This window comes from Gobius niger (assembly GCF_951799975.1).
Source record: "Gobius niger genome assembly, chromosome: 4".
NCBI classification, from domain to species: Eukaryota; Metazoa; Chordata; class Actinopteri; order Gobiiformes; family Gobiidae; genus Gobius; species Gobius niger.
In genome coordinates, this window is record NC_136855.1 from 41255369 (window position 1) to 41278942 (window position 23574).

The following is a 23574-nucleotide window of genomic DNA, read 5'->3' on the forward strand; positions in this document are numbered from 1 at the left end:
ACTGTGTTTCCAGCCGGACAAACCAGTCGGACGGGCCTCGGGCTTTACTATTGTCTTTAAACACGCCACGGACCACGGAGACTTTGCAAAGGAGGCGATGCCCGTTCTCTCCGGCAGATCTACCTCCTCAGACAGGGACGGACTGGCCATATGTCCTGTATTCTGAAAGAGCACAGAAGGGCCACTGGCTCGAGGGCCACCAGTCCCGCCTCAACCGAGCTTTACCCAAATCTAAAAGCTAAAAAGAAAAGCATCAAAATAGCGAGAAAAAGAGGATGAAAACATGAGAAAAACACGGACAAAAAAACACAACAAAAAATGATGGAAAAAATTAATTAAAAATTCAACAAAGATGTGACGAAAATGTGACAAAAATGTGACAAAAATTCAACAAAAATGTGACGAAAATGTGACGAAAATGTGACAAAAATGTGACAAAAATGTGACCAAAAATTCAACAAAAATGTGACGAAAATGTGACGAAAATGTGACAAAAATGTGACAAAAATTCAACAAAAATGTGACGAAAATGTGACGAAAATGTGACAAAAATTCAACAAAAATGTGACAAAAATTCAACAAAAATTCTACAAAAAGTGACAAAAATTCAACAAAAATGTGACAAAAATTCAACAAAAATTCAACAAAAAGTGACAAAAATTCAACAAAAATTCAACAAAAATTCAACAAAAATGTGACAAAAATTCAACAAAAATTCAACAAAATGTGACAAAAATTCAACAAAAAATCAACAAAAAATCAACAAAAATGTGACAAAAAGTGACAAAAATGTGACAAAAATTTAACAAAATGTGACAAAAAGTGACAAAAATTCGACAAAAATTCAACAAAAATTCAACAAAAATTCAACAAAAATTCAACAAAAATGTCACAAAAACTCAACAAAAATGTGACAAAAATGTGACAAAAATTTAACAAAAATGTCAAAAATTCAACAAAAATGTCAAAAATTCAACAAAAATGTCACAAAAACTCAACAAAAATGTGACGAAAATGAAAAAGAAAAAAAAAACATACAAAAGGTGACACAACACAGCAACAGCGCGAGGAAAAAGGTCAGTTTTGTGGGTCTTAGCTTTCAAATGAGGTGTTCCACAGCCAAAAGAGGACAGAATGCATTTGGTTTAGGCGGGGGGTAAGAGTTTAAAACATGTATTTGTGGAAGTGTCACAGTTACGCTCATTTGGGCCGGGCTGGTCAGAGTCCAGGGCTGTTTATCAGTCCCAGTCCGGCCTGTCCTCAGACCGTCGTCTCCGTGACACACAGGGCGGACGATGTGACGGCTGAACATTGTGGTGTGAGAAAAATCCGCTCTGATGCATAATCCCCCCCCCCCCCCCCCCCCCCCCCACGGTAATCCTGGGGGAGCAGATTTTTGGCAGCCAGCGGCCAGTTTTTCTCCGGCGGAAATCAGCTGGACCAGTAATCCCAGCGCTGAAATGAGGCCACTCTGCAGACGCACCAATCAGCTCGGGCGCTCCTCGGTCATGTGACGGGTTTTTAAGTGCAGCCGATGCATCGAAATCAGGGATGTTCTTAAAGGAATAGGCCACCGTTTTTACATACTAAGATATGTTCTTACCTCACTTTAGTCGTGTTAATATATCCCCGTCTGGTCTTTGTCCGTGCGCTCACACATACGCAGCCTCTCCCACATGTCACATAGCTCCAAAAAAGCTCACGATAGAAGCTACCAAGCTCTTCCACGTGTTCCCTATTTAAATAAAGTTACGTGAAGTGTTTTCATGCGAAGTATATTTACACAGAAATGTAACATGTGGATTTTATAAGCAGATAAAAAGGGGGACTATATTGTGAGGCGTAATGATACAGGAGCACAGCGTCCGCGCAGTAACTCCTAAAGACTTCCCCGCTCACTTCCGTCAATAACCTTTAGGAGTTACTGCGCGGACGCTGTGCTCCTGTATCATTACGCCTCACAATATAGTTCCCCTTTTTATTTGCTTATAAAATCGACATGCTACATTTCTGTGTAAATATACTTTGCATGAAAACACTTCACGTAACTTTATTTAAATAGGGAACACGTGGAAGAGCTTGGTAGCTTCTATCGTGAGCTTTTTCGGAGCTATGTGACATGTGGGAGAGGCTGCGTATGTGTGAGCGCACGGACAAAGACCAGACGGGGATATATTAACTCGACTAAAGTGAGGTAAGAACATATCTCAGTGTGTAAAAACGGTGGCCTATTCCTTTAAAGGGACATTTCAGGATTTTTGACATATAGTCAGGGACCCAATGTCTCAAAATGGTCTGCTATAGTTTTTATTTGTGTTTTTTCTTTTAACTTTGACCCTAAGGACCAATAATTGGAGGGTCTGGTCTAGGGTTGTGCCGATGGACGATGTTATCGTCCATCGGCGATGGATGAGCAACATCACGATGTAGAGCCACCATCGTGATGCCACGCCCCCTCCTGTCAGAAACACGCACTGGTCTTCTGTAGGCCTTGCAAACCTACAAACTTTAGCAGGGATTGCACTGTAAATTAAATCACGGATGTAACTAATATGCGCTAGCGTCAGTAGCCCGCCAGAAGCCATGATGTGTTGGCCGTAATTATTAACGTAAAGACGCAGCTGCTCTGTTTATGACGCGCGGAGCTCTCTCTCTCTCTCTCTCTCTCTTAAACCGTTTTAAAATGACGAGAATAGCTCTCACGTCGGAGCTAGCTGAGCACGTGGACTATTCTCACGAAGGACCGAGAGAGGAAAGAGAGGAGAGAGAAAGAGGCGGTGCAGGAGGTACGAAGTTACAGCTCACGGACCGGGCGGCGCGTGGAGCGGCTTCAAAAACGTGGCTACGACGCAAACTTCTAAATATTGTCCCGTTCACCCACTGTTTCTTAAACATTACGTTAAAATTGAGCAAATGCAAATAATAAGCTCCGATTTACATTTGTATTAGTGTGAGAAGAGCCTTGGAGTTCACGCTCTGAATAAGTCGTTCTCCTCAGACTTTACGCACGAGTTTTAACACATTTCTTTTACAAAAGTTGTGTCTGTGACTCTGTTCAAATCATGTTTAGTTTAGATCCATTTATCTGCAATCTCACATTTTCCTAACATACATAGTAATATGCAGCTTATATATAGGCTATGTAAATGTCTTTTAAAAAAAATGCTTATAATGAGAAATGGACGATATCATCGTCCATCACGATGGTTCACTGTAAACATCGTCAACGGCCAATTAAGGGAACATCGCCCAACCCTAGTCTGCTCTGCAGTGTGCACCCTGTGTTTTTATCAGAAAAATGTGAAAAACTCTTTTTTCCCCTCAAATCCTCAGTGGGTTGGGTAGGCTGTCAGATCTGTGATGATTTAAAGACCAATTGGACAGACAACAACAGACTCAGAACCTCTGAACTGATTCATGCAGTTCTTATATTTGAAGAGTTTCGTGATGCTAGGCTAGTGCATGTCTATGGTATCAGCTAGCCTGCATTAAAAACAGTGTGACCCGCTCCACAGAGCACCTGAGGCAAATCACTGATAACACCAGACTAACCATATACATGTCTGTGTCCATAGAATCATGTTTGGAATATAACTGACCTGCATCACATGAATGATCGCATTTTGAGGGACTATTTTCTAGCAGATCACTCCGCCGCCGCGTAGCTTATACAACCACGAAGCTGATGCTGCTCAAATATAAGGTATTTTAAATGCAAAATGGTTAAAATGATTCTATGGACACAGACATTTATATGGTTAGTCTGGTGTTATCAGTGATTTGCCTCAGGTGCTCTGTGGAGCGGGTCACACTGTTGTTAATGCAGGCTAGCTGATACCATAGACTAGCACAGGGGTCACCAACGTGGTGCCCGTGGGCACTTGGGTGCCCTTTGGGGCATGCCCAGTAGCCCTTGAGGGCTTTTTTCTAAGGTGTAAAACACTTAATTTTCTTAAAAATACAATTATTTCGGTTCTTGTGACTCAGTGCGAGTTTAAAATAAAGCTATTGATTCAATACGGGGCCAATATCCTATAAGTGAACAGTGTACGTTTAAGTCTTTAGGATTTGTTTTTAACTGGTAGCTCTCGAACAACTCAGGGCTCTTGAAGTGGCCCTCGGCTGAAAAAAGTTTTTGTGACCCTTGGACTAGCACTAGCCTAGCACCACAAAACTCTTCAAATATAAGGACAGTATGAATAATAATAAAAAAAAATATCTCCAGAAATCAGCAACTCTCTGGATAACGAGAAAATGAGGCCCTGTGTCAAAAATCCTGAAATATCCCTTTAACCTCTCACTCTGAACGCTTTAACTGAGCACATTTTCACACGAGGATGAAAATGCATCAAAAGCGCAACAGAAAACGTGACAAAAAAGTGATGAAAGCAACAAGAAAACAATGAGAAAATGTCCAAAAAGTGACGACAACGCGGCAAAAAAACGTTTCGATGAGTTTTGTATGTCTTCGCTTTTGAATGAGGCACTGGCCTGTCGGCGTGAGCTTTTAGATTCAGGTAAAGCGGAACGAGAGAATTGCACTTTAAGAGGTTAGCTTTGTGCACTGCAAAAAGTAATGAACTAGATCAGTATAAACATCTCAGTTTGAGCACAATAATCCACATTTTAGCTGTTCTGACTGGTTAAGAAGTTGTTGGGCATTTGTCCCAGATTATTTCACTTGTTCTGAGATGTTTCTGACTCGTTTCGATACATTTCGTCCTTATTTCAGGTCATTTTCTTTGCCAATGGGGAAAGAAACTTGCTCTTATCTCATTGGCAATTTTACTTTCTTATTTCAAGCGAGATTTACCCTAGAACTGGTCTGAAATGTGAAAAAAAATGTGAAAAAAAATGTGAAAAAAATGTGAAAAAAAATGAAAAAAATGTGAAAAAAAACGGAAAAAAATGTGACAAAAAACAAAACAAAAACTGACAAAAATCGTGACAAAAACGTGAAAAAAACATGAAAAAAGTGACAAAAAACTTGACAAAAAATGTGAAAAAAACTGACAAAAAACGTGGGAAAAAAAACTGACAAAAACGCAATGTCGACAAAAGTGACGACAACGCGGCAAAAAAACGTTTCGATGAGTTTTGTAGGTCTTCGCTTTTGAATGAGGCACTGGCCTGTCGGCGTGAGCTTTTAGATTCGGGTAAAGCTGTAAAGTCTTATCTCATTGGCAATTTTACTTTCTTATTTCAAGCCAGATTTACCCTAGAACTGGTCTGAAATGTCCTCAAACAAGCAAAGCAAACTCGGTCCGATCAGGAAAAGTGTCTAAATGAGTGAAAACCGCTCAGAACAAGAAACATTTCCTCAATTCAACTCATTTAAGACAATGCTTGATATTCACATTTTGCAGCGCACCCTTCAAGATGGGGGGAGGAGCTCAGTAAGTTTTAGTCTCATTCTCATCAGAAAAATTGCTTCTGATTTTAGTTTAAGTTTAGACAGAGGCTGATGTTGAACTTCCTCTTTAAGCAGCGCTCGTTGTTGTTTCCCCGACACACTGATGCAGCCGTGTGCGTGTGAATGAGTCTAATTAAAACGAGGACTTCCTTTGGAGGCCCGGCGGCGCTGACATCCTGCGCCTCAGTGTTTCCAGGTGTGGAGGGAGGTCAGGCGCGAGGCGGAGGCGCAGGCTTTTGGAAACACTTGTTTATGAACTGGTTTTACTGGGGCTCCAATTAACGACGGCCTTAGTCATTCATTCATCACATTTAAGCAGCATTTAGTTCAGGGTTGATTCTTTAGAGGTTTATTTTAGAGGCTTCTTTGTTCTGTTTTCTTACGTTTTGATTCATTTGGGTGGAGATGTGAGGCCTGTGAGCTCCTTTCAGACACTTCAGAGACAAAAAACTGACAAAAATCGTGACAAAAACGTGAAAAACGTGACAAAAACAAAAAAGAAAAAAAGAAAAAAAAGGTGACCAAAAACGTGGGGGAAAAAACTGACAAAAACGCAACAAAAAACGTGACAAAAAATCTGAAAAAAACATGACAAAAAACGTGACAAAAAACAAAACAAAAATCGTGACAAAAACGTGACAAAAACGTGACAAAAACGTGACAAAAACGTAAACAAAAAAAATAAATAAAAAATAAATAAAAAAAACCTGACAAAAACGCAACAATAAACGTGACAGAAAATGTGAAAAAAACCTGACAAAAACGTGACAAAAAAACAAAACAAAAATCGTGACAAAAACGTGAAAAACGTGACCAAAAACGTGACAAAAAATGTGAAAAAAACGTGACAAAAACGTGACAAAAACGTGACAAAAAAACAAAACAAAAATCGTGACAAAAACGTAAAAAAAATAAAATGAAAAATAAAAAAAACCTGACAAAAACGCAACAAAAAACGTGACAAAAAATGTTTCAGAGACAATCACAGTTTGATTTATTTTGGTGAATGATCTTTGTAAATAAACAAGTCTGACAGGAAAAAGTCTGCAGGAAAAAGGAAATGGAAAAAGAGTCTGTATTGCAATAATTTTCATTAAAATGTATTGATAATAATAATGCCACAGCTGCCCTGGGGTAGACTGACGAAAGCGAGGCAAGTCCCAGCCAGGCCCTTCCTGCTGAGCTCAGAGGTCAGAGGTCAGAGCGAAGGTGGAGCGGCCTTTTGATTTTACCAGGAGTTCTGGCCCCAGAGGGGAACCTATTGTACATGTTTTAGTGGTAGGTGTTGGAGGATGACATTAAGTTGCTGTTTATCATATACTCATCTCTGTCATGGCCTCGGCTGTGGTGCTCAGGCCCCACTCGCAGCCACTGTGTGACGCTCTGAGGGGGAAGCATAGACAGACTTTAGCGGTCACGAGCCTATGTCACGAGGAAAACGGGACAAAACGTGGGCAAAAAGGGACAAAAACGTGACAAAAACGTAAAAAAAATAAAATAAATAAAAACGTGACAAAAACGCAACAAAAAACGTGACAAAAACGTAAAAAAAAGAAAAAAACGTGACAAAAAAAAGTAAAAAAAAACAGGAAAAAACATGAAAAACGTGACAAAAAAGAAAAAAACGTGACAAAAAAAAGTTTAAAAAAACAGGAAAAAACATGAAAAACGTGACAAAAAAGAAAAAAAAAATGAACAAAAACGTGACAAAAAACGTGGGGAAAAAAACGGGACAAAAAAAACGTGACCAAAAAAAAGTAAAAAAAACTGAGGAAAAATCATGAAAAAAGTAAAAAAAAACGTGGGGAAAAAACGTTTAAAAAACTGAAAAAAGTGACAAGAAACGTGATAAAAACGTGGGGAAAAGGGACAAAAACGTGACAAAAAACAAAACAAAAACTGACAAAAAATGTGACAAAAAACATGAAAAAAGTGACAAAAAAACGTGAAAAAAAAACATGACAAAAACGTTTAAAAAAACTGAAAAAACGTGACCAAAAAAATTCGAAAAAAAAAACGTGTCAAGAAACATGAAAAAACCGTGACAGAAATGCGACAAAAACGTGACACAAAAGCCGTGAAAACTGAACTAAACCTGAAACCAAAACAATGAAATGAGCTCCGAGGCGTTCGCGGTCGCGGTTCTTTGAGTGAACTGGGCGTGAACCTTTGAGTCAGGACGGTAACGTAAGTGTATGTGTTAAAAATAGAGAGCGATCCGACTTGTTTGTGAATGCGGGGCGTGTCCCGCAGGGCGGCTCATGCACGCGCTTTAGTCTTTTAGAAGGTGAGAAGCTTTTAGATTTGGGTAAAGCTGAACTGGAGAAAATGCACTTGGGTAAGGCGGGGTTAACAGGTTAAAACAACCAACAATATAACATAAACATATAATCATTTCTGCGACACTTCCACTAATACACATGTTAACCTCTGACCCCCGCCTTAACCGAGAGCATTTTCTCCAGTTCGGCTTTACCCAAATCTAAAAGCTTCTTGACTGGAGAGCAACACTGTAACGCCTCATTTGAAAGCGAAAATCTAGAAAAGTGACGGTAACTTTTTGTCACGTTGTCGCTGCATTTTTGTTATGTTTTTTCATTACTTTTTTGTCACTTTTTTGTTGTATTTTCGTCTCTTGTTTTTTGGGTTTTTTTTCATGTTTTTGTTGTTTTTTCATCGCTTTTTTCATCGTTTTGTCGTCACATTTTGTTGTGTTTTTGTCACTTTTTTGTTGCTTTTCCAGCGCATTTTTGTTTTTGGATGCTTTTCTTTTAACCCCCTTAACTCCCACCTGAACCGAGCACATTTTCTCCAGTTTGGCTTTACCCCAATCCAAAAGCTTCTGGGAAAAAAGCTGTGAAAATAGCGACAAAACTGAGACGAAAACCATGATGGAAATGTGACAAAAAAGTGACGAAAAATTGATGAAAAAGAGGCAAAAATGTCACAAAAATGACAAAAAAGTGACAAAAAAAATGACAAGAAAGTGACAAAAATGTAATAAAAATTAGACGAAAAAATGACACAAAAAAATGATGAAAAAGTGGCAAAAATGACAAAAAAATTACAAAAAAAATTACAAAAAAGTGACAAAAAAATGACAAAAATGTGACAAAAAATGACCAAAAAAATGAGTTACAAAAATGAGTTGAATACCCAACAAAAAAAATGATGGAGGCGGGAGTTAAGAGGTTAAGCTTTTAGATTTGGGTAAAGCTCGGTTATGCCCGGGGGTAAGGGTAAGGTAAAGTGAGAGGCCACAGACCGGTGGCCCTGGAGCCGGTGGCCCTTCTGTGCTCGTCCAGAATGGACATAAGGCCAGTCCGCCCCTGCTTACAAATGTTAATATTAATGATAATCTTCCTCTTGTGACTCTGCTCCACCTTCTGCACATTAACACATTTGTCTGATAACTTTGCTTTTTTGTCTCTTTGCCTTTACTTGAGCTGCTTTTATCTCTTTTACACAGATCTGCTTCAAACCAAGGCTTAACACAGTATTACAGCGCCCTCTGCTGCCGCAAAACTGAACTGCAACTACTAACAATACAATTCAAATCACATTTGACCCGGATCAGGTTTAACCTCCTCAACCAGCACATGCCACCCGTTCAGCTTTACCCAAATCTAAAAGCTTCGCACCTGGAGAGCAACAGTGTTACATTTTTGTTGCTCTTTTGTTGTTGCTTTATTTTTTTAATCATTTTTTTGTCACGCTTTTTTGGCTTTATTTTGTTTTTTTGCCATGTTTTTGTTGCTCTTTTATCACTTTTTATTCACTTTTTGTGTTCTCGTTGCTATTTTGATGCTTTTTTTTGTCAGGAAGCTTTTACATTTGGGTAAAGCCCAAGATACGGGGAGAACGTGCAAACTCCACACAGAAGGGCCCAAAAAACATGACACAAATGCGAAAAAACGTGGAAAAAAAAAACAAAAAATGTGACAAAAAAAAGAAAAAAAAACGTGACAAAAATGTGACAAAAAAAAGAAAAAAAAACGTGACAAAAATGTGACAAAAAAACGCTACAAAAAAAACCTGACAAAAAAACGCTACAAAAAAGAAAAAACCTGACAAAAAAACGCTACATAAAAAACCTGACAAAAAAACGCTACAAAAAAAACGTGACAAAAAAACGTGACAAAAAACGCTAAGAAAAAAGAAAAAAGTGACAAAAACGTAAAAAAAAAGAAAGAAAAAAAAACATGACAAAAAAGTGACAAAAAAACGCTACAAAAAAAAGGAAAAAAAAATGTTACAAAACGTGACAAAAAAACGTGAACTAAAAGTGAAAAAAAAAACATGAAAAGTGAAAAAAAACGTGACAAAAAAAACATGAAAAAAGGGAAAAAACAAAACAAAAAACGTGACAAAAAAAAACGTACAAAAAATAGATTTAAAAAGTATCAAGGAAATAAGTGATGTTTCCATTTGCTTACATTGCACCAGAGGGCCAGTCACAAGATGGACGCCCAACTTGCCATTTGTTCCGCATTACTATGTCCATGTCCTTTCTGGAGTTTTACTAAAGATCTTTTGTGTTTCCTTCCCCCTCGGCCACGCCTCCTTGTACGTCTGAATTTCTAACATGGCCGCTACAGTAAACCTCTAACTATGTCACTTCCTGTCAGGGTCCAACCAGGAAGTGAAAAGTGAATTGTGTTGACTGTGTTTTAGCTCATGTGTCATACGCACTCTTTAATAACGACAGAGAGTTTGCTTTAGTCCAGAGACTTTATTATGGCAGCATTTATTTCCTTACAATACAGTTAGTAGAGTTACATTATACATGTTTTATCAGCACTAAAAAGAAACTGTACATTGACATCATGTTTCTGAGAGTATTGGCCTGTCACAGCCTTTAAACTGTCATTAGAGTTTGAAATGATAGAATTATATCTGAGTAAAGGATTATTATCGAAATGAAGGAAGAAAATACCAAGAATGTTCAAGAGTCCCTGATGTGAAATAGAAGTAAAATAATGATTAAAATGATGAATAAGTCGTGTCTAAAGGAAGTAAACTGGTGTGAATGTTTTCAAAGATCTTCTGAAGCACCACTTCCTGACATGTGACCTGACTGGGAGTTCTGCTTGGAAAATATGAAGTAATTGACAGTATTTCTCATATTTGTGGAGTACTTTCACTGTAGTCTCTGATTTGAGTAATTATTTTTCTCAAAATCATCTTGAGGGTCAGAGGTTGTAGAGATTGTTCTATAATTTATGTTTAATGTCGCTCATGGTCACACACAGGCCCCGCCCACTGCTCCTGCCGCCTTCAGCTCTGTCTGACTGTGTTAGCCGCTAATGCTAAATCTGACTGTGTTAGCCGCTAATGCTAAACTCTGACTGTGTTAGCCGCTAATGCTAAACACCCACTGTGTTAGCCGCTAATGCTAAACACCCACTGTGTTAGCCGCTAATGCTAAACACCCACTGTGTTAGCCGCTAATGCTAAACACCCACTGTGTTAGCCGCTAATGCTAAACTCTGACTGTGTTAGCCGCTAATGCTAAACTCTGACTGTGTTAGCTGCTAATGCTAAACACCCACTGTGTTAGCCGCTAACGCTAAACACCCACTGTGTTAGCCGCTAACGCTAAACACCCACTGTGTTAGCCGCTAATGCTAAACTCTGACTGTGTTAGCCGCTAATGCTAAACACCCACTGTGTTAGCCGCTAATGCTAAACACCCACTGTGTTAGCTATAAATGCTAAATCTGACTGTGTTAGCCGCTAATTCTAAACACCCACTGTGTTAGCCGCTAATGCTAAACACCCACTGTGTTAGCCGCTAATGCTAAACACCCACTGTGTTAGCCGCTAATGCTAAACACCCACTGTGTTAGCCGCTAATGCTAAACACCCACTGTGTTAGCCGCTAATGCTCAACTCTGACTGTGTTAGCTATAAATGCTAAATCTGACTGTGTTAGCCGCTAATGCTAAACTTTGTCTATGTTAGCCGTTAACGCTAAATTCTGACTGTGTTAGCTACAAATGCTAAATCTGACTGTGTTAGCCGCTAACGCTAAATTCTGACTCTGTTAACCACTAATGCTAAACTCTGACTGTGTTAGCCACTAATGCTAAACTCTGTCTATGTTAGCTACAAATGCTGAACTCTGACTGTGTTAGCCGCTAAAGCTAAACTCTCACTGTGTTAATTATCAATGCTAAACTCTGACTGTGTTAGCCACTGATGGCAAACACTGACTGTGTTAACCGCTAACGCTAAACACTGACTGTGTTAGCTGCTAATCATCAATCATGCTAAACGTCTTGGCTTCTACAGGATAAAGTTAGCCCCTGTTTTGACTAGCTAGCCCATCAGAGGCCACGCCTCCCCTGCCATCCTGCAGAAAACAATAATCACTTCCGGGCCAAGTGGACGAACTGAGGGCAGCGTTCACTCCTTGTTTATGCAAAAATTAAAAATGCACAAATATGGTGTGTATTTAAAAATAAGCATATTTATAATTTTTGAAAATTCCCAACATTTCCAAGCCGAAGTTCCCATTGAAACGTTCCTTTTCCGACCCTGCTCATGTTTCAAACCTCCTGCTGTGACAGGCCTGTGTTAAAGTCTTTGGTGACTTTAATGCATAACATTCTTAAAAACACTGAATAAGATCAACTAAATATACATCGACTATACATGACATCATCACGTTATACCAAATGTACATCGTTACAGTAAAACACCAGTAACTCTGTCGCTCAAGTGTCGTCAGGTGTCTCCCTTCACAAAGAAAAGTACCAAAATATATCAAAGAATACTTCACATTTGACGTAATAATCACATTTGTGGAAAAGTGCATCGCTGCTTTTGCCAGCGTTCAGTCTGCGCTCGGCCCCGCACGTCACTCGGCCCGGGAACAAGATGGAAACGGAGGAAGTTCAAGAGGAATAATGGGACCGTGTGTTTCTGCTCCTCCTACCGGGTTACCGTGAAATGAAGGGAATGCTACGAAACTGTTAGCAAAGTTATGAGTGAGTCAGGACTGCAGCGAACATTTGAGATGAGTGGCTTCCTCAGGTATACGTTACTTTTTGAAGTACCATATTTTCCGGACTATAAGTCGCACCAGCCCAAAATTAAATAATGAGGGAAAAAACAAATATAAGTCGCACCGGACGTCCTGCTGCACTGTTGACAAGCCTCTCCCGGCAGCGCGTGGTTCAGTCTCTCATTTGTGAACTCGTTCCTCTCGCGATTTTTTTGTTTTCTTTATTTTGCAGGAAGAGTAACCTCCGCTTTTCACCAGTCCAAACTTTCTTTCTGCTGCTCGAAAACAACAAAGGTGAAATTATATCATAATATGTTTTGATGTATAAGTCACACCTGTCTGTCGATCTCAGGCTCCATCTGAGGCAAAGCTCTCGATTTACCGATCGGGGGAGACTATGTCTCCGAGCTGGCCTGGTGTCGCCTCGGGGTCAGAACATCTGGAGGAGGTGTGTGTGGATCAGGAAGTCTGGGCATCTCTGCTGAGACGCTGCCCCCGCGACCCGGCCCCGGATAAAGAGGAAGAAACTGGATGGATGGACGTCACACCTGAGTATAAGCCACACCCCCAACCAAACTATGAAAAAAAGTGCGACTTATAGTCCGGAAAATACGGCAACTACTTCTTAAAGTAGTTTTTCATACAGTACTTTTTACTTGAGTTGTATTAAAATTATAATTATATTTATAATTATAATTATTGAAAGTTTTGACTCACAGTTAACAGACAGACAGCGACAGGGAGCTACTGATGCATCGAAGAGTTTAATAATGTTCTCCTTAAAGAGACTTGATCAGGGGTGCCCAAAGTGGGGCCCGCGGGCCAAATTTGGCCCGCCGAAACAATTCTGTTGGCCTGCCACAGAGTGACCTACTTTTGCGCTGCCTGTTGTAAATACTAACTCTCTTCCATTCATTATCGATGGTAAATATAGATGCAGTACACTTTTTGACCACCAGCGTCAAATTGGGGGCGCTGTTTCACTCCTTTCACAAAGGTAAGGAAACACTGTTGTGGAGTCTTTCTCTGGTATTTATCGATTACAGAGCGATGTAGCATCAACTTTCACAGTTTTTCAATTTTTTATTGCAAAGGTTGTTGACGTCGACAACAGCATATGTTAAAAATGACGTATAAAAGAATTGATGCTGAACTGACACTTTAAAATATCTAAAATCTAATGTGTTTTTTTTTGCACTAAATTGCTACAATTGTTGATTTTGTTTTATTAAAACTAGGCTTTTGCCAGAGTTACCATTTGTTTTAATATAGCAGGTTATTTGCATAGATAGAAACAAATGCAAATGTAGGCTATCGAAAACATTAAAAGTAAATAAAATGTAAGTAACTTATAATTTACAGTTATGTGTGTTTCGTGGTTGACGTCGCCGTGTTTGTCCCGCGACTCACAGACACTTTTTCATTTTGTCCCTCGGAGACAAAAAGTTTGGGCCCCCCTGGACTAGATGCAAGTTGGCCATTTTATCCTCACTACTGCCACCTCAGGTCATACGTGTAACTGCAGCTTCTATATTAAGCACTTCAGACCCGAATCAACACCTTTCTGAGTGACAGGATTTTAGAGGCAGGTCTGAGCTCATTCTAAACTGTAGGACATGGCTGGAACATGTCGGGGAGGAACATTTTTAAAGTCCGTAAGTATTAATAATGAATATAAATAGTAAAGAAATATTTACTATGATTAATCACTGCTGAAAAAACTGACTCACTAAGTATCTGTTTCTCTCATGTCGCTGTGAGTAAATCTTTAAGTAACAAACCTTCATTTCAACACTTAAAATACATGCGTTCTGTGTTCTGTTACTTCATTTTTCCTCAGTACTTTCTCCAAGTACTTTTTACTCTGACTTAAGTATTGTTTTGGCTCCTCTGAGTGTCGGATTTTGCCGTTTCCATCTTGTCTCCGTGTTTCGGCTGTTTGGTAAAGTGCGACCAAACTGCTGCCGTTTGGTTTTCATCGTCCTGTGGGAGGGAAATCCGCACATCTGTCCTTCAGCAGTTTTTTCGAGTGATCCCACATCTGGAATCCACCCCGCGGTATGTACAAGGAAACATACAGTAAATATACAGCGAGCACGTGGAACGAGGACAATCGGCGGCTGGGTTAGGCTATGGTAGACATTCATAAGTTAGTATCAACACTTTGCATAGTCAAGTGATCAGTGAAGACGCCCTTTCGAGTGAGGATCCCCCGTTCTTGTCCCGGCTCGGTCTGCGCTGGGCTGAGTCCGGAGCTGGAGCGGGACGGCCGAGGTTACCTGCACGAGAAGCTTCAGTCAGCGAGGTTTTAGACACTGGGAAACGAGCTCAGAGGTCTGACGCCAAACCGGGTGTGCGTCAGCGTCCGCCATGATGAGAGGCCTCCGAACTGGGCTGTCAGTGAGGAGGGAGTGAGGGGGAGGAGCCTCGATGCTAACTATCATAGCCACTTTAGCATAGGGACCTCTGGTGCTAACTATCATAGCCACTTTAGCATAGGGACCTCTGGTGCTAACTCACTGGTGATTAGGAGCAATGTGCCATCCCATAAGCCACCAGAGCCGAAGGGAGATATTTTAGTTAGGGGGCGCCTTTTTTTTGTCACATTTTTGTCATTTTTTCGTCAAATTTTTATCAATTTTATGTCACATTTTTATCATTTTTTTGTCACATTTTTGTCCTTTTTTTTCCAAATTTTAATCACATTTTTGTACGTTTTTTCGTCAAATTTTTATCAAATTTTTGTCTTTTTTTAATCATTTTTTGTCACATTTTTGTCATTTTTTTGTCACATTTTTGTCACATTTTTGTCATTTTTTCGTCAATTTTTTTATCAAATTTTGTTTTTTTTGTCAATTTTTTCGTCCGTTTTTTTTGTCAAATTTTTATCCAATTTTTGTCACATTTTTGTCATTTTTTTCCTAATTTTTATCACATTTTTGTCTTTTTTTAATAATTTTTTTGTCAAATTTTTGTCACTTTTTTGTCACATTTTTGTCATTTTTTTCCTAATTTTTATCACATTTTTGTCTTTTTTTAATAATTTTTTTGTCAAATTTTTGTCACTTTTTTGTCACATTTTTGTCATTTTTTTCCTAATTTTTATCACATTTTTGTCTTTTTTTAATAATTTTTTTGTCAAATTTTTGTCACTTTTTTGTCACATTTTTGTCATTTTTTTCCTAATTTTTATAACATTTTTGTCTTTTTTAAATAATTTTTTTGTCACATTTTTATCAAATTTTGTCACATTTTTGACATTTTTTCGTCAATTTTTTAAACAAATTTTTGTTTTTTTTGTCATTTTTTGGTCACATTTTTTTCATTTTTTTGTCACATTTTTGTCATTTTTTTTCTAATTTTTATCACATTTTGTAAGTTTTTTGTGACATTTTTGCCACTTTTTCATCAATTTTTTCTCAATTTTTCGTCAAATTTTTGTCCATTTTTGTCATTTTTTGTCACTTTTTCGTCAAATTATTCGATTTTTTTTGTCCATTTTTTTGTCACTTTTTCGTCAAATTCTTCACATTTTTTTGTCAAATTCTTGTCACTTTTTTGTAAATTTTTTGTCACTTTCTCGTCAATGTTTTCTCACTTTTTTCACATTTTCATCCTTGTTTTCGTCTCAGTTTTGTTGCTATTTTCTCACCTTTTTTCCAGAAGCTTTTGGATTGGGGTAAAGCTGGAGAAAATGTGCTCGGTTCAGGTGGGAGTTAAGGGGTTAATATTGCCTGCAGTTCACAAACTATCCACCAGCGGTTGCTGCAGTGCCCTCAGCACCCTGGGTTCCCACGGCCTTGTAAGCCACTACGCCGCCAATCCCCCGACCCCCCAGTGATTCATGCGCAACAACTGTATAAGACTGAATAAGATTCTCCACGAGCCAAACTTTATAACAGTGACAAAATCCAAGTTGTCGTCCCCACAGCTCAGTCACATGTCAGTGTTAAAGGAACAGGCCATCGTTTTTCCACACTGAGATATGTTCTTACCTGAGCTGTGACGAGTTCTTTAGGACCTGTCTGATCTTCAGTCACGTAAACACAGCGCAGACGGCGTTAGCATTTAGCCTCTCCCTCTCTCCTCTATAGCTCCAAAACAGGTCAAGATAGAAGCTACCAAGCTCTTCCACGTTTTCCCTATTTAAATATGGTTACGTGAAGTGTTCCACTACAAAGTATAATTACACACAATTAAACAATGTGGATTTTCTAAGCGGATAAAAGGGGGGACTATATTGTAAGGCGTAATAATACCAGGAGTAGTTTGAAATCCGCGCAGTAATCTTCACTTTACTGTGCGGATGCCAAATTATTCCTGCTTGGTAGCTTCTATCTTGACCTGTTTTGGAGCTAAAGTGTATCCTCGTTTAAGCTAAGGTAAGAACATAGCTCAGTATGTAAAAAAACGGTGGCCTATTCCTTTAAAGAGTAAATGCTTTAAATTAAGGCAGTTTGTACTTTTGCTTCATTTAGCAGAAACTTAAGCCACATGGATCATTTGCATATTGTAGCTTTATGAAACAGCTGTTGAGATTAAATAAGCTAAAGGGAAATGGGTTTTTCTTTTTCTTCTCCTTAAGGGGAGACACTACAGGCAAAACTCAATTTTTTCAGTTTTCAGGTTTTGGGCCAAATCTGTCTCTGAACATACAAGCTTCACCCGGAAACAGAAAACATGCCTAATCTTCACGATAACATGTGTAAATATTGCGCTGATTCAATGTTCCCCCATAGACTTATATGGGAGAACGCAATTTCAAGGGCCTTTTTCTCCAAACACATGTTTCTGTCATTGTGGCGACACTATGTCCACGTCAGTCGGACCTAAAGACTTCACATTTTCCAGCCTTGGACTGAACAACATTTGGAAGATTTTTTCAGAAGGATTTTTTATTATTTAATCCCTTAAGCCCCATTTATTGAGTTTTGAATGTCAAAAAATGAGGCGAAAATTACATTTTTACAAATTTTTCCACTAAAAAACAGCTTATTTTAAAACTAAACAAGAAATCCTAAATCCCCTCTGAGAAAGTCTTGGCAACTCATTTATCAATAAAATGAAACCATAAGTTTGAATGTAGCTCTGTCCATTATTCAGATTTCGTCGCCAAAAAGATGGGAAATTTGTGGCATTTTTAGGCATAAAACACCTTGTTCTTATATGAAAAGATAAAATGACAGAAAACTTACAATGTATTTGTTTCTCACATTTATGCCAGTGATCGACAGCAACAGTTTCAAATTGATATCTGTAAATATACATTTTTTCCCTATTCACCTGCAGTGTCTCGCCTTAAGTGTGTTTATTTGGACACTATGTTGTTGCATGTGCAGTACAGTAGGGGGCGACATGCGCTTTTGTTTGCCTGCAGTCTGCCAATAACCTTAAAGAAGAAGAACAGCAGATGTCGGTGATGTCACTTCCTCTTTCCCCTGGGTAAGGACGGTCGGATTGGGCAAATGCTGCTGAAGCTCTAGTTCACTAACTGCACAGATCTAACTGTCGACCCCATGAAAGGTCAAGGGTCAGGAGCTCGGGTTAGGACATAGACTGTGTATATATAATGGACGGCTTCTCCTCACTCCTCTCCGTTTACCATAATGACCACGGTCGAGGGGGAAATCATGGCGGATTTACCGGGGGAGGTGCGAGTATGGGTGCGAGGTGCAGCGCCGGTCTTCTTCTACTGTTTGTGAGTGTGGCGCACATGGTGGCGCATCTAGTGGCGCTTGTTGGTAATACATCGGTGCCGTACCGTCATTGTAGAAGTCATGGGTCATTAACTGGGTCAAAACATCTGCATTTAAAGCTAAAACTATATATGTACAGGCTCTTGTGAACGCTCCGCTGTCCCGTGAGCGCCTCCTGCTGGCCGTGTCACTCCCTGGTAGCGTTACCTTTCTCGTAGCGGCAGGTTGGGGTTACTGAGGAAGGACAGCTGCTGCTCCAGACTGCACACGCGAAACGCCAGGTAGCAGGACGACAGGATGAGCAGGATGATCCTGGGCAGAAAGAATCAGAGACGGCCATTATGAAGGAAAAACATCTCCCTCTGCACCGAAACACGGCGGAGGAAAAATAACTTCCACTCTCGCTCTAACTTACTCCCAAAAACAGGGCAGTGAATCCGGATTTCAAACCAGAAAAATGGTACATGGATGTTTAACCTCTGAACTCCCGCCTGAACCGAGAGGATCTTTTTCCATCAGATTATTCTTTTCCATCATGTTTTGTTGGGTATTCAGCTCATTTTTGTAACTTTTTTCTCATTTTTAACATTTTTGCCATTTTTTCGTACATTTTTTGTCAAATTTTTGTCACATTTTTGTCATTTTTTTGTCACATTTTAATCAAATCTTTGTCCTTTTTTTAGTACATTTTTTGTCAAATTTTAGTGTTTTTTTTGCCAATTTTTATCACACTTTTGTCATTTTTTGTCATTTTTTTGTCATTTTTTGTCATATTTTTGGTCATTTTTTGTCATTTTTTCGTCATTTTTTGTCACATTTTTGTCATTTTTTTTGTCATTTTTTGTCATTTTTTTGTCATTTTTTGTCATTTTTTGGTCATTTTTTGTCATTTTTTTGTCATTTTTTGGTCATTTTTTGTCATTTTTTTGGTCATTTTTTGTCATTTTTTCGTCATTTTTTGTCACATTTTTGTCATTTTTTGTCACATTTTTTGTCATTTTTTGGTCATTTTTTGTCATTTTTTTGTCATTTTTTTGTCATTTTTTGTCATTTTTTTGGTCATTTTTTGTCATTTTTTCGTCATTTTTTGTCACATTTTTGTCATTTTTTGTCACATTTTTTGTCATTTTTTGTCACATTTTTGTCATTTTTTTGTCACTTTTTTGTCACTTTTTTGTCATTTTTTTGTCATTTTTTTGTCACTTTTTTGTCATTTTTTTGTCACATTTTTGTCATTTTTTTGTCATTTTTTTGTCACATTTTTGTCACATTTTTGTCATTTTTTTGTCATTTTTTTGTCACTTTTTTGTCATTTTTTTGTCACATTTTTGTCATTTTTTTGTCACTTTTTTGTCACATTTTTGTCATTTTTTGTCACATTTTTGTCATTTTTTGTCACATTTTTGTCATTTTTTTGTCACTTTTTTGTCACATTTTTGTCATTTTTTTGTCATTTTTTTGTCACTTTTTTGTCATTTTTTTGTCATTTTTTTGTCACATTTTTGTCATTTTTTTGTCACTTTTTTGTCATTTTTTTGTCACTTTTTTGTCATTTTTTTGTCATTTTTTCGTCAAATTTTTATCACATTTTGTCATTTTTTTGTCATTTTTTGTCACATATTTGTCACATTTTTGTCATTTTTTTTGTCATTTTTTTTGTCATTTTTTTGTCACTTTTTTGTCATTTTTTTGTCATTTTTTCGTCAAATTTTTATCACATTTTGTCATTTTTTTGTCATTTTTTGTCACATATTTGTCACATTTTTGTCAATTTTTTGTCATTTTTTTGTCACATATTTGTCATTTTTTCGTCAAATTTTTAGCACATTTTTGTCATTTTTTTGTCACATTTTTGTCACATTTTTGTCATTTTTTTGTCATTTTTTTGTCAAATTTTTATCACATTTTTGTCATTTTTTTGTCATTTTTTGTCACATTTTTTTGTTATTTTTTTTATCACATATTTGTCACATTTTTGTCAATTTCTTGTCAATTTTTTGTGACATTTTTGCCACTTTTTCATCAATCTTTCGTCTCTTTTTTTTGTCAATGTTTTCTCACTTTTTTGTCACATTTCCATCATTGTTTTTGTCTCAGTTTTGTTGCCATTTTCACACCTTTTTTCCAGAAGCTTTTGGATTGGGGTAAAGCCAAACTGGAGAAAATGTGCTTGGTTCAGGTTCAGAGGTTTTAAACATTCAGCTGCTCCTGCCTGGAATACAATCCCACTAATGAACACAAGAGGGCGACAGCAGCCCTCACATCCTCCATGAGAGTTTTACAATGTGATAACAATGAATGTCCCCCTTTTCCTCTGTTGTTGTGCTTTAACCTCTTAACCCCCACCTGCACATTTTCTCCAGTTTGGCTTTACCCAAATCTAAAAGCTTGTTTTTAAGTGAAGTGTGAACCTGCCAGAGGAGCAGTGCAAAAGGCAGAGCTTCAGTCGGTCATGGAAAGAGCGGTGGGTAAACAGTGCAGGTGATTGTAAAGTGTGTCAGAGGTCAGAGGTCAGAGGTCAGGGGTCAGGGGTCGGGGGTCAGTGGACGTTAGCGGAGACTGAGCGGCTTCTTCAAGGACTGAGTGAAGGACAGTGTGAGAGCCTGAGAACTCAGTCACCCCACAATATTTATCTGGAAGTAAAGCGTTTATACAGGCAGAAGCAAGTCAAAGTCAAGGCTTTCTAATGACATTTTAATGCCACAGATGTTCAAATATTTCATCAAACAGTAGAAAGAGAAATGGACAAAACGGGAAACGTTTGACTGTTTTAGACCATTATTTAGGTATTTTTAGATCAACCTCAGAAATTTAGATTTAAAGCCAGTTTGAGTCCAGTTTGATGCTCCTAAAAGACATTTAAGGCCTTGATTTTGGCACAATTCATTTTGCCATTTTGCCTTGTTTTTTGGGTTCAAAGCTTTTGATGCTGTTGGTCCACAGACAGCCTTAGTATGGGAGGCCGTTTAGGAAAAAACACATTGAAAATGAAAGTATACCCATTACACATGTGAAAAAACACAACAAAAATCACAGGTTTGTACATTAGATGGCGCACTTGTACATTGTTTGTGTTTGAAACACGTTCAAATACACTGCCTACAATAATGAAGAGCAAAATGTATAGAAAATGTTTACAATTAAAAATGCATTTTTTTTTTTACATTGAAAATCTTGAACCGGTTCAACCGGAAGGTACCTGCTGTTGCCGGAAGACGACCAGACAGTTAAATTACACCTATGTACTATTGTGACTCCACTTGCTTTTTCCCTCTTTATATCATTATCTTTATCTTACATTTGTGAGAGGAAGGTCTGACATTTGCAATTGCATGAAACTTAAACCGTGTGGACGTCTCCGTCGTGGCGCGTTCATGAACTATTCCCGCGTTTCAGCATCTGTACCTTCCGGTCACATGAATCGACTTCCGACTGCACCACATTCTGAGGATACTAAGTTTGGTGCATTTTTTTTTCAATGTTGGAAAAAAAAAACTACATGCATTTTCGTACTACGATCATTGTAAAAACGTTTTTAAAAAAAAGAGACGAGTAAGCTCGTAAAAAGTTAAAAGTAAAGAAAAAAAACACGTTCATTTTCGATGTAAAAAAAAAAGCATTTTTAATTCTAACAGCAGAACTAATGTACATTTTGCTCTTCATTATTGTATTTGAACGTGTTTCAAACACAAACAATGTACAAGTGCGCCATCTATTGTACAAACCTGTGATTTTTGTTGTGTTTTTTCACATGTGTAATGGGTATACTTTCATTTTCAATGTGTTTTTTCCTAAACGGCCTCCCATACATTAGCACTGCATTTTTGCCCAATTTATTTTTATTTTTTCCAATTTTTCCAGTTAAATTTTGCCTTTTTTTTTCCTTTTTTTTTCTTCCAATTATTATTTTTTTTTTTCAATCCCCAATTTTTCTTATTTTTGACCATTTTTTTTTCTCTCATTTTAACTACTAATATTTTACCCTATTTTATTTTTTTATTTTTATCAATTTCTTTCCCCCAATTTATTCTCTTTTTTTTTTTGGGCCAAATTTTTCCCAAATTCTTCCTAATTTTTCCTTATTTTTTTCTTTTTTTTGCCACAATTTCTCCCAATTTCCCCCCAAATTCCTCCCCATTTTTTCACTTTTCACTTCTTGACATCGATATTGTAAATTTGCAGATCTCCCAAAACATTATTGATCTGTTTTCTGGTTCTAAATGACAAATATCGTTCAGGTATCGGTATCGAAAGTATCGTTACTGGTATCGGGGCCGTGTCTCGCTTTAATGGAGCAAAGCAAACGAGAGATGGACGGTGTAAAGTTTCCATTAACCTCTTACTAAGCGGATTTTCTCCAGTTCAGCTTTACCCAAATACAGCTCAGACCCACAAAACTGATCTGGACTTTTTTTTGTCGCTTTTTCGTAGTGTTGTTGTCGTGTTTTGGACGCCATTTTGTTGCTCTTTCGTGTCTTTCTGGTTCATGTTTTGTTTTTCTTTAGTCTTTGGGCTGCGAGCCGTTAAACGAAACCGGTCTGGATTGAAAAAAGGCTCGACTGGTATAGAAAGAAGAAAGAAATATATAAGTGAAAGAAAAAAATCGGAAAAAGGGGGAACAACAAGTAGAAAAAAATTTAAAATTTGGGGAAAAATTGGGGGAAAACATTAAAAGAAAAACTTGGATCTTAGTTGTTTCACCTCAAACAAATGATACAGATGTAAAAGAAATGAAGTGGAAGGAAAAGGAATAAATTAACATTATTCATCTGTTTTATGGTTCTAGATCAGGGGTGTCACGCCAGAGGGTGACCTACTTTTGCGCCGCATCTGGTTAATAAGTCTCTCTCCCGTTCATTCTCAATGGCAAATATGGATGCAGTTCACTTTTTGTCCACCCGCGTCAAATTGGGGGCGCTGTTTCACTCCTTTCGCAAAGCTAAGGAAACACTGTTCTGGTGTCTTGGTGTTTATCAATCACAGCGTCGTAGCATCAACTTTCACAGTTTTCCAACTTTTTTTTTGCAAAAATCGTTGACATCTATGACTTATAAAAGAATTGATGCTGAACTGACACTTTCAAAATGATGTAATGTGGCATTTTCTTTGACTTAAAGAAATGAATGAGCTAAAGTCACTGTAGGTGCTGCAGGTACAGGTGGTGCTGTTTCCATTTTGCTCTATTTTGCTACAATAATTGATTTTGTTCGACTAAAACTAGGCTTTTGTAGCATGTTTAACCCCTTAACTCCCGCCTGAACCGAGCACATTTTCTCCAGTTTGGCTTTACCCCAATCCAAAAGCTTCTGGAAAAAAGGTGTGAAAATAGCAACAAAACTGAGACGAAAACAATGATGGAAATGTGACAAAAAAGTGACGAAAAATTTATGAAAAAGTGGCAAAAATGTCACAAAAATGTCACAAGAAATTGACAAAAATGTGACAAATTTGTGATA

General features: G+C 37.9%; 1 protein-coding gene across 1 annotated transcript in view; it reads right to left on the bottom strand.

Moving 5' to 3' along the window:
- Nucleotides 1-18321: 18321 nt before the first annotated feature.
- LOC306961823 (GRAM domain-containing protein 2A-like) overlaps nt 18322-23574 on the bottom strand; it is a gene marked incomplete at its 3' end in the record, with an annotated part of 83276 nt that continues 78023 nt past the window's right edge. Inside the window, exon 11 of the mRNA XM_079554741.1 lies at nt 18322-18430. Coding sequence (XP_079410867.1) covers nt 18322-18430 — 109 coding nt within the window. The remainder of the gene's footprint in view (nt 18431-23574) is intronic.